General features: G+C 35.4%; 1 protein-coding gene and 1 non-coding gene across 2 annotated transcripts; one reads left to right on the top strand and one right to left on the bottom strand.

Annotated features, from left to right (window-relative positions):
- Positions 1–209: 209 nt before the first annotated feature.
- Positions 210–795, top strand: LOC133783607 (protein LEAD-SENSITIVE 1-like). The gene is made up of 2 exons (XM_062223257.1): positions 210–300; positions 416–795. The coding sequence occupies exons 1-2, from the start codon at positions 210–212 to the stop codon at positions 793–795; spliced, it is 471 nt and encodes a 156-aa protein (XP_062079241.1).
- Positions 796–4,655: 3,860 nt separating this feature from the next.
- Positions 4,656–4,762, bottom strand: LOC133787769 (small nucleolar RNA R71). Its single transcript, XR_009872770.1, has one exon. It is a non-coding gene; the product is annotated as a small nucleolar RNA R71 (small nucleolar RNA).
- Between the last annotated feature and the right edge of the window lie 7,629 nt (positions 4,763–12,391).

The raw sequence follows: 12,391 nt of genomic DNA, 5'->3' as shown, positions 1-12,391 counted from the left end.
ATGAAAATATAAATAATTAGTCAAAGTAATTATAATAAAATTATTATAATTACTTTTACTAATTTTACATTTATTATATTATTATAATTTTTTCAAAAGCCAATGTCTTTTCTTTTTCACACCACTGTATCCCCTTCCCCATCTCTATAAATAACGCCCAAATCTTATTGAAAATCATTGCCAGTGACAAGAATGCAAAAACATAAGAGATGGGGATAGTGTGTGGTGTTGATCGACAAGATCTGAAAGCTGGAGATCACATTTTTTCTTACCGAGCCTGTTACACTTATGCTCATCACGGTTAGTTAGTTAGTTACTGTTACAATATTGTGTTATCATATATATATACTTTTCTTCGTCTAACACACTTGTCTCTTATTATATATATATGTTGTTGGTTGGTTGGTACGTTTAGGAATTTATGATGAAGAGAATAATATGGTTATCCACTACACCAGAACACAGCCGGAATCTCTCTCTCACTCGCCGACGGAACCCGCCAGTGGAGGGTGTGACATCTGCAATTACCAACCAAAATCTGAGAGAGGTGTCGTGACTTCTTGCTTGGATTGCTTCCTAAATGGCAGCAGTAGTAGTCTCAACCGGTTTGGTTATGGCATTTTGCCACTTCAGTTCTTGGTGAGAAGGATTGGAACGTGCAGCCTTGACCAAAGCGACGCCCCGGATGTGGTGGTCCGGCGAGCTCGCCAAATGCTGATCGGAGATGATGACTTCGGCGAATACTATCTTCTAGACAACAACTGTGAGTCATTTGCTACTTACTGCAAGACATGAAAGCGTTTGAGCTTTCAAGCTGAGTCTCTGAAGAGCAGAGCTGTTTTCTTGAAAGACAAACCTTTTAGCTTTCAGAATCTGAAAATTACTGTTGCTGGAATGGTGTTTGGTTACAAGGTTGTTGTCATGATTAACAACCATTATCTTAGCTGAGTACTTGCCTTTTTAAAATATAAAAATCATGTTTATTTCCAGCAATTCTAGTGTTGCTTGGTCCCACCAAGCTGATCTATTTCATTGAACTTTCTAAAGATTCTACTATCACACGTAAAGTTATGTCTCTGTTGATTGAGTCGTCTTATGTTATGCTTTTAATATATATATATTTTCCTTATGTCACACATTGAATTAAGGTGATCCCAAGACAAGAGATGGACATGATTAGAAGGGGATTTGAACTTAGGGTGTCATTGGGAGTGACTATTCTCTTCTCTTGTGGCCATTGTAATAAGATAGAGTTGTATTTGCATGCATGCATGTAATAATAATAACAATAACAATAACAATCATAGTTAAATCATGACTGTTTTTTTTTATCTTATTTATTTGCAATGATTGATAAGTAATATATAAATTTATATATATATATATATAGATTGTTTTTACTGAGCGGCGTTTTTTTTCTAACTGACATGTGAGGGGACATGTGATGAAGGATTTTTTTTTAGAACTGTGACAAAAGTTGAATTTTTTTTTTATATATATATATATGACAAAAGTCAACAATCCAATGAGTCAACAATGACGATTTGTTAGTAAATAAATCTTCATTAGGCTATATGTACTGATGAGAATATTCATAGCTTAAAAGAAAAAAAAAACGTCATAAATACAAAGGGATATATATATATCTTCATTATTCTTTTTAGTGCTGAAAAAAATGAGAAAATTATTAATTAATTATGATTTGGTTTTCATATCTGTTCTAAAGTAATTAAAAGCGCACTACAAGAAATTAGATTTTCAGTGACTAGATTTTTAGCGACTAAATTAACTTGGTCTAGAAGAAGATGTAGAAGCAGTAGTCTCACGATTGACAGCCAACGCTACTGAGAACCAAGATTGCAACTTTTCGATAGTAGGGATGGAGGGCATAGGTAAGACAACCTTGGCTAAAACAGTTTACAGTCACAGAGCAGTCGTGGCCCATTTTCCTATCCGTGTATGGCTTTCTGTACCTCAAGACTGGGACAACAACATGTTCTCGTTTCTAAAAGATATTAAAGCAGGGGCTCTTGGCAATCCTGATCTTCATTTTAAGGGGGAAGACAATGATTTCGAGCACTTTAAGCTGTGGATACGCGATAGTCTAAAGGAGAGCAAGTACCTTTTCATTATTGACAATGTCCCAAGCAAGGAAGTTGGCAACCTGCCCAATGTAACCCGCCCTCCAATTAAGAATTTGTCTATTTATTTAATTTTATATTTATTTAATTATTAATTATAAATATATAAAATTAAATTCAAATTAATTTTTTTAATAAAAAGATCCTATATTTTAAAATGACAATTATTTTAGTTACAAATACAAATTAAAAATAGAGAAAATAAAAAAAAATGGTGAAAAATGATTTTTTTATAAAAAATTAAAAAAAAAAAGTTTTGGCGGTTTAGGCGGGTTAACCTGCCCAAAACACCCAAACCGATGGTAGGGTTGAACTTCAATTTTTTTTTAATTGGGTGGGTTACAAGTTGAAAAGTACCAACCCGATTATATGTTTGGGTTTGTCAAAAATCCACCCAACCCACCCAAACTGACCAATGAACACCCCTAATAGGGGCCCTGTTTACCTCCTCCACAGTGAGCCCCGGTCTTCGGGCGTTTCGGGCCTCATCGCCACCTGAAGGTTGGGATGAACGACTAGCTCCCCAGTCGGCTCTTGGGTCCCCGTCCTTGCATTGCTGTTGAAAGCATTTCGCGCTCGGGCCATATCTGAGATCTCCTTATCGAAGAGATAAAATCCATGTTCGTGTAGTTGATGGAGATTAATAAGCGTACAAAATATACGCTTATTTATAACCTTTTCAGATTGATTTGGTTGTTTTTCTCAAGAGAAAGTTTCTATTTAATCTGTTTGGTGAACTTGTGCAGTGTGTCGTTATAATTCTGATTTGTTCGAGAATTTGGATAAATGTCTGTTTTAGTAGCCGAAATTGGCTAATATTTGGAAATGTGGTACAGGCGATATATCGCCTGTCTTGGGCGATATATCGCTGCTTGAGGAATTTCAAATTTCAGCTTAGCATAAACGACATAAGAAACTCGCGTTTTTATCGAGAACATTCAACAGGCGATATATCGCAGCATTATAGGCGATATATCGGCACAAGGGCATTTTTGGAAATTTTCATGGAAATTCATAGGTTTTTGGATTTTTGTAAAAAGAATAAAAAGAAGATCAAAAGAAGGAGAGAAAAAAAGGGCATTCTGACGGCAGAGGGAAAGAAACAGAGAAGAATCCACGTTTATTTTGTTTGTGTTTATTTATGCTTTTGAATTTTAGATTGTGTGATGAAGTTTAATATTATGAACTAAATTCTTATTTAGAGTATTTTAATGTAGTCACTGGATATTCTATTCGTCTTTAATGCAATTTCTATGACTTTTTGAATTTATGGTTATCTATTGTTCTTATGTTTAATGCTTGTAATTGATTGGCCATCTTTTGCATGATTATTGATTTTAATTCAATATCTGAAAAGTGCGAATTGGAATAGCTTAAGGCAATAGACATAGATTTCAATTTAGAACGAAAGTATCAAATTGATTTGTGTAGCAATTAGGTTTTTGTTCTTAATGCGGTTTATGTGTAGAATTTATCACAGACATGTAGAGAATTCACAGATAAACTGAATATTTTATATCTTGAGAAAGAATAGAATTGTCATTAGTAAACTTGCTATAATCATAGATCAAAGAAACATATTAGTTATATTATTGATTGAATAGAATTGAAGGTTGATGAAATTAGAATGCTCTAATATTTCGCTTATATTAAATTTCGTTAATTAAATCTTGCTTTCTTAGTTTATTGTTCATTGGTAATTGACATTAAATTTTCATTAGTCAAATAGAAATAAAAGTTTGCTATTGGTAATTATTAGATCAATTCCCCGACGGAACGATACTGTATTTCCACTATTATTACTTGTTTATTCGATTGCGTATACTTGCGCAGTAAAAATATCGCAACAAGTTTTTGGCGCCGTTGCTGGGGAATTGATATTCTATTAATATCAAAATAGTTAATTTTTATTCTAATTTGGCTGTTTTTAATTATTTGAACTAATCCAAGTTGTCGCATTTTGTTTTAATAGGTGAATCTTTTGTATGTGACGTGAAGGATCTGCAAATCTTGTGCGTGTTAATCCTGAAATCGAAAGATCCTGCAGACAAAACAGAAGGAAAAAAAGGTTGGAAGCATCAATGGCTGCCAACCAAAGAGACGGGGTTAACAATAATGATGGTCAAAATCACATCGCTCAGGACCAAAATGTGCGAGCATTAAGAAATTATGTGCTCCCTGCTGTCACAGGAGTGCATTCGTGCGCCGCCGACTGTTACTGCCAATAACTTTGAGATTAAGCCGGCGATGATACAAATGGTCCAGACTTCTGTCCAGTTTGGTGGTCTCCCCAATGAGGATCCTAACTTGCACATAGTGAATTTCCTTGAGCTATGTGCAACGTTTAAGTTTAATGGGGTGAGCGATGATGCAATAAGGTTGAGATTGTTCCCTTTTTCACTAAGGGACAGGGCAAAAAGTTGGCTTATTTCTCTACAGGCCAACTTAATCAATACATGGGAGGAACTAGCTCAGAAGTTTCTCTCAAAGTTCTTTCGTCCTGCAAAAGCTGCTAAGTTGAGGGGAGAAATCAATAACTTCTATCAGAATGAGGGAGAGTCATTGTACGATGCTTGGGAAAGATTCAAAGACCTGCTCATGAAATGCCCTCATCACGGTATAGAGAAGTGGATGTTAGTCCACAATTTTTATAATGGGCTTTGCGGTACTACTCGCACTATAATAGATGCAGCAGCAGGTGGTGCTTTCATGAGTAAAGGGGCTGATGAGGCATATGAATTGTTAGAGGAGATGGCTATGAACAATTATCAGTGGCCTGCCGAACGAGACACTTCACAGAGAAAAGTAGCTGGGGTACATGAATTAGATGCTATCACTGCTTTAACTGCTCAGATTGCTTCATTGACAAAGCAGTTGCAACAAAACAAGATCTCAGCTCAAGCCCAGGCTATACAGATGCAATCAAGGTGTGAATAATGTGGAGGGCCTCATTTGTATGAACAGTGTACAGTGGCCAACATGTATGGTAATATGCCAGTTAATCAGGCTCAGGTACAGGCAGTTGGTAATTTTCAGAGGCCTTATCAGAATCTGTTCTCCAATACTTACAATCCTGGGTGGAGAAATCACCCAAATTTCTCATGGAGAAACAATCAGGGCCAACAGTCACAGTTTCAAGGGCCATACCAGCAACACATGTCACAACAACCTATGAATCAAGCCTCATCGTCACACCAGCCTAGACCGCAAGATCCACCAGAAAAGCCTAATGACTTGCAAGCAGCCTTGTTGACCCTCACTAATACTCAGACTCAATTCATGACTGAGACCAGATCTTCTATTCGAAACCTTAAGACACAAGTGGGTCAGTTGGCCAACATGCTTAATAACAGACTGCAAGGGAATTTGCCTAGTAATACCGTGGTAAATCCTAAAGAGAACTGTCAAGCAATTTCATTGAGGAATGGTAAGCAAGTGGAGCAGCCCAGTGTACAAAAGTCAGTGGTTCGGAATGAAGAGTTGGGTGAGAAATCAGATACAAAAGCGAATGGGGTTACTGAAGACCACCAGGGTTCAAACAAGTGTCCTCCCTTTGTTGATAACCAGCCAGTTCAAGTTCCATATCCTCAGAGACTTAGAAAAACTACACTGGATAAACTGTTTTCTAAGTTTTTAGAGGTATTCAAAAAGCTGCATATCAATATTCCATTTGCTGAGGCATTAGAGCAGATGCCTAGCTATGTGAAATTTATGAAAGAGATTCTGTCAAAGAAAAGAAAGATGGAAGATTATGAGACGGTGGCGCTCACTGAAGAGTGCAGTGCGATATTGCAGAGGAAGTTGCCCCAAAAGTTGAGAGATCCGGGGAGCTTTACTATACCGTGTACAATTGGGAAGTTTGAATGTAAGCATGCTTTGTGTGATTTGGGGGCGAGTATAAATCTGATGCCTTTGTCTGTATTCAGAAGACTTGGTTTGGGGGAGGCTAGTCCTACAACAGTCACATTACAGTTAGCAGATCGTTCAGTGAAACACCCCAGAGGAATCATAGAGGATGTCCTTGTTAAAGTGGACAAGTTCATTTTTCCGGCAGATTTCATAGTTCTGGATATGGAGGAGGATATGGATGTACCTATCATTCTGGGCAGGCCATTTTTAGCTACTGGGCAGGCTTTAATTGATGTGCATAAAGGTGAACTGACACTTCGAGTTCAGGGTGAAGAAGTGGTATTCAACGTGTTTAAGGCTTTAAAGTTTGCAAATGTCAATGACAGTTGTTTCAAAGTTGACATGGTAGAGAAAGCGGTGGCAGAAATTAATCTTACAGAGGATTCACTTCAGAAGAGCTTGACAATTGGGGATATAGATGCTGAGTTAGACAGTGAGGTCCAAGAGTGTGTACAGTGGTTGAATTCTAAAAGGCCAATTTATAATCGAAAATATGAAGATTTGGGCCAAGGACCTGAAAGACCATTACCATCAGTTCAAAAACCTCCAGAGTTGGAATTGAAATCATTGCCTGCACATCTTCGCTATGTTTTTCTGGGTGAGAAGGAGACTTTACCAGTTATTGTGTCTTCTTCTCTTTCTAATGAGGAGATGGAAAAATTGTTAAGGGTGTTGAGAACCCATAAGTTGGCAATTGGATGGACGTTGGCAGATATTCAGGGAATAAGTCCATCCATAGTTATGCACAAGATCTTGATGGAAGATGACAGTAAGCCCTCCATTGAAGCACAACGTCGATTGAATCCAGCAATGAAAGAGGTGGCAAGGAAGGAGATCTTGAAGTGGTTAGATGCTGGGGTGATCTATCATATTTCAGACAGTAGTCGGGTGAGTCCAGTTCAGGTAATCCCTAAGAAATGAGGGATTACAGTGGTGAAGAATGACAATAACGAACTTATCCCAACGCGTACTGTAACAGGTTAAAGGATTTGTATAGATTATCGTAAACTGAACAAAGCAACCAGAAAAGATCACTTTCCACTGCCTTTCCTTGATCAGATGTTAGATAGATTGGCTGGACACCAGTATTACTGTTTTCTGGGTGGCTATTCAGGGTACCATCAAATAGCCATTGCGCCTGAGGATCAAGAAAAGACGACCTTCACCTGCCCATATGGTACATTCGCATTCCGTCGTATGCCGTTTGGTCTGTGCAATGCCCCAGCCACTTTTCAACGGTGTATGATGGCTATTTTCTCTAATATGGTGGATCGAAGCATTGAGATCTTTATGGATGATTTCTCTGTTATGGGGTCTTCTTTTGATGATTGTCTAAGGAGTTTGGAGGCTGTGCTGAGAAGATGTGAAGAGGCGAATCTAGTCTTGAATTGGGAAAAATGCCATTTCATTGTAAATGAAGGCATAGTACTTGGGCACAAGGTGTCTAAGAATGGTATTGAGGTTGATAGGGCTAAGATTGCTACTATTGAGAATTTGTCGCCTCCAGTTTCAGTGAATGGGGTGAGAAGTTTCCTTGGTCATGCAGGGTTTTACAGAAGATTTATAAAGGACTTCTCCAGGATTTCTAAGCCACTCTCGGCATTGTTGATGAATGGGGTGTCATTTGAGTTTGATGAGAAGTGTCTTGAAGCTTTCAGGATACTAAAGCAGAAATTGGTGTCGGCACCTATAGTAATTTCACCGGATTAGGACCAGCCATTTGAGATAATGTGCGATGCAAGTGATTTTGCAGTGGGTGCAGTTCTGGGGCAGCGTGTTGACAAAGTATTTCGGACTATTTATTATGACAGCAGAACACTAAATGGCGCTCAGTTGAATTATGCCACCATTGAGAAGGAGCTTCAGACCAGCCACCACAGGAGCACCATTTCTAACGCGCGCCGGAGCTGAGCTTCCCTCACCGGTGACGACGACAACCCCGAAATTTGGTGACCATCGACGCGCATGTATGCAGCACAACAAGAAAAAAAGGTTCTTACGTATATGTAATCACATAGATATTCACTTACATATATATATTGACAAAACAAAACAAATCAAATCAAATCAAATCAAATCAAATGAAACCGTAGATTATGGATAGTAATAGAATATAATGGAAGCGTGACACGTTGAGATAAATGTGATTTTATATTTATACCTTATTTTAGTAGAAAATAGTACAAAAACAGTAAATTTAAACAAGTTACCAGTTTTCAATATTTCATTTACCCATGCTTTAATTTGGACGAATACCAACCATTAGCTACCAAAAAAGTAAATTTCTTTTCTATTCAATCCAACAAAATGAAGTGAAGGACTTCATAATTGGCCTTAATTTACACACGGCTGCCATTAAATGTTGACTTGTTGTGACTTGTTGAACAAGTACATGTGAAAATATTTTAGAAGGTTCAGTTTTGTTTTTATGTCACCTGTCATTGTCACTTTAACTGTCAAGGGTGGCACGGCAGACGCGAAGGACTTCATAATTGGCCTTAATTTACACACGTCGATTTGTGATAATAAAAAATCTTAAATTATTTGGTAACAGGAATAATTAATGTTCACATTAATCAAAATAAGAGATGGAGAGAGCCATGATCACACAATGCCTATTACACTTATGGGCCAAAATCAGCTATGACACAACTTGGTGAGAGCTATGAAACAAATCAGCTTGGTGGGAACAATAATCAATTGTGTAATCAAACCAAAAAGGGCTCTCTATATATGGACTCAACACACTCATGATGAACAAGATAATTGTAACACTAGAATTGCTGGAAATAAACATGATTTTTTATATTTTAAAAAGGCAAGTACTCAGCTAAGATAATGGTTGTTAATCATGACAACAACCTTGTAACCAAACACCATTCCAGCAACAGTGGTTTTCAGATTCTGAAAGCTAAAAGGCTTGTCTTTCAAGAAAATAGCTCTGCTCTTCAGAGACTCAGCTTGGAAGCTCAAACGCTTTCCTGTCTTGCAATAAGTAGCAAATGACTCGCAGTTGTTGTCTAGAAGATTGTATTCGCCGAAGTCATCATCTCCGATCAGCATTCGGCGAGCTTGCCGGACCACCTCTTCCGGGGCGTCGCTTTGGTCAAGGCTGCACGTTCCAATCCTTCTCACCAAGAACTGAAATGGAAAAACGCCATAAACAAACCGGTTGAGACTACTACTGTTGCCATTTAGGAAGCAATCCAAGCAACAAGCCACGACACCTCTCTCAGCTTTTGGTTGGTAATTGCAGATATCACACCCTCCACTAATCTATCTAGATATCTTCTTAATGAAGGTTCTCAACATACAAATTATCAAAATTGTTGGAGATCAGTTCTAAGTGAGTGATCTAATGTGTTATCTTATACAGATATCACAGTTAGTTTCTCTGTTTCCATGCAGAGTACATGAGAGTGACCAATGGCAGTTGCTTCTCCAAGACAATCAATGGAAAAAGCCATGCTCAGCAACTATAACATTAATGTGCAACAATAGAGAAGAGAGAGCTTCTATGCCCAACTACAGAGTTTGACTTATATATAGTCAACTCATCTCCACAAGTTTAATATCATCATCATCATCTTCTACATAACTTCTTTCTAATCAAGAAAAATCATAAAATAAACTAATTAAAAAAAAATAGTACTTGAATGGAATTACCAACCAAGTGTGATTTTTCCTTAAACTTATATAGATGACAAACCTCTGTATGGAATAAGGACTAGTCTATTAACATATCTTTCTAGTGTTGCAAATACATGTGGATATTACAAAATCTCTATTGTTTGTTAATATTGATGGTTGAGTAGTTCAGCTTTAACTGCCTCAGTTTCCAGCTCCATTAACTCATTCCAGCTTCCTCTACAGTGATTAATAAACTGTAACAACAGATATATATATATATATATGTTGGTTCTTGGCTATTGCTGGTTATAAATCCGATTTCAGAACCAAATTCATTCACTTTCACCGTCAAAAGAGGCTTAAGAACTCCTCCAATGGCTCATCTTTATCATCTCTTCCCTTTACTCTGCTATTCAGAAGCTCTTACAAGAACAAAATTTCACCATGCTGTGGTATGAAAGACATTCAATAAAGTAATAATCTCATATCCTAGCTGTTGTGTTATTAGCCCCTGCAAAAACAGATTACAAACACACAGGAAAATACCTGAGGTAATTGAAGAACAAAGCAGCTCACAGGAATTTCATCAAACACCACAAAGACACAAGTTTAGTGTTTTAAATTCACTATCAAAGATGAGATTACATACTCAAGGCACACATTGGCAAGTAAGTCATATTCCTGTTATATTCCACACTGTTGTATAAGACTATATATCTTCTTAATGAATAATATCAAAATTGTTGAAGCAATAGGTGTGAGTGAGATTGTTCTAAGAAATAAGGAGTAAATTAACATATCAGCAAACATTATATTTTGTTTTTTTCGTTTGAATACGATAGTTTGATTTTTTTTTTCATGTTTTCATGATTGAATGTGCCTATAGTTTGTGGGACATTATATATTACACATAGCTTGTCAAAAGTTGACCTTGTTAGGAATAAATCCAAACAATTCTCAAATATCATTTTCAAGCAAATCTTAATCACAATATTAGCAAATCTAATTATAAAATTAAAATATTTAATAAATCTTTGTTTCATGATGAGATAAAAGAATTGAATTTTGTTGGAATTGTAAATTTTTGTAAATCTTTAATTTGAATATTTGTCATTTAACAAATGAAAAGTAAAATTATAAAATATGAGTGTTTCCTTAAAATAGAAACACTGACTATTGATGTGGGACAAAATTTGAATAATAAATTTAATTGATGAGGAGGATCCAGAAACGGAAAGAGATGATTCTGTAGCCTCAGCTCAATCAATCAATCTAAAGCTCCAAATCAAATCAAAACAAATATCATTAGTTGTAAAAAATTAGAATATTAATTATTACTTGTTTGGCAAGGAGAATTTGTTCTTAAAATCCCAATCTCACACAGCCACAGCCATAGCCATGGAAAGCTCTAATAAGAATAGTAATAGCCATAGCCATCTTGGTATGGTTTTTTCAACCAACTTATTCAAGCCAAGATCAAGAACTTCACAGGCCAATAGGAACATGAACATTTAAGTCAGTGCTTGGATAATTCGAAATAAGAGAGTAAATATATTATGTTATCATTTTAATCTAAAAGTTTAATTCTTTCTGTTTGTTGTTCATATTTATTGTTTGTGAGGTATTCAATGTAGCATTACCAGGATTTACATTTTGGGTATCCAATGTTGTTAGATCTGAGTGTGTTTTTGTGTTTTTGATATATTATGTGTGATACTTGGATAGAACAATATGATTAGAAAGGAAGATGATGAATATTCTACGAGTAAAAACGATTTGAATGTTAATGATGTTATTGAGTAATAATCATGTAATTCTATTCTCTTATTTCATAATAAAGATTTGTTTTTTAGTTAGTTCTATATTTTTACTATTGAGAAAGATAATCATGTATAGTGGAGGAGTGGGTCAAGATTCTTATGCCTAAGTAGTTGTAATATCTAGATATATAATTCCATATGTATACTTAATAACTATGTATATAAAGAGAAATTATAATTATATAATATTGCTACACTAATAGTTTTGATTAAACAAAGTTTTCAAATGTATACATAAGCAAGAATAAAATAATATATATTATACATGTTGACACATGAATGAGTTAAGATTTTTTAATATATAATAATTTCAAAAAAAAAAAAAGAGTGTGAATGGTTAGTCATGTGACCCAACAATATATATAGTATAATTAAGTCAAGCAATTTAGAATTAAAAACTAGCTAACTTAGAATTAAAAACTAGCTAATTAAAAACTTCATTTAAAGATTTAAAATATATTAAAAAATAAGAAAAATACTAATTTTAATTAAATTAAAAAAAAACCAAACAAAATCTTAATATTACAAAAAAATTAAAACCTAAAGAAAACACAAATTGTTCTTCAATTGTACCAACTTGTTTCCTTTTTCCATTTTTAGGCGATGAGTATGCTCCATTTTTTCAAGTTGGTACATTTTTATGCAATTGGGTTTTTCACATTTCAATGTTTGAAGTTCACTAATGCAAGTTCTACTCATATATATATATATATATATATATATATTAGTGCATGACTCGTGCCTAAGGCACGAGCAACCCATTGACAATGTATTTTTTTTAATGTTTTGCTCATTGATAAAAGACCAAAAATAATTTAGAAAGGAATGAGTAAAAAAATATATTTACGTTTTGAATTCTTATACGTGAAGAAAGTAAATAATAATATAAAA

This window comes from Humulus lupulus, chromosome 6, assembly GCF_963169125.1.
Source record: "Humulus lupulus chromosome 6, drHumLupu1.1, whole genome shotgun sequence".
NCBI classification, from domain to species: domain Eukaryota; kingdom Viridiplantae; phylum Streptophyta; class Magnoliopsida; order Rosales; family Cannabaceae; genus Humulus; species Humulus lupulus.
This window is presented reverse-complemented; position numbering and strand designations above follow the sequence as displayed.

Coding starts and splice junctions, on each gene's coding strand:
- LOC133783607 (XM_062223257.1), top strand. CDS start 210: ATGGGGATAGTGTGTGGTGTTGATCGACAAGATCTGAAAGCTGGAGAT. Junction 301..415: donor TTACACTTATGCTCATCACG/GTTAGTTAGTTA, acceptor TGGTACGTTTAG/GAATTTATGATGAAGAGAAT.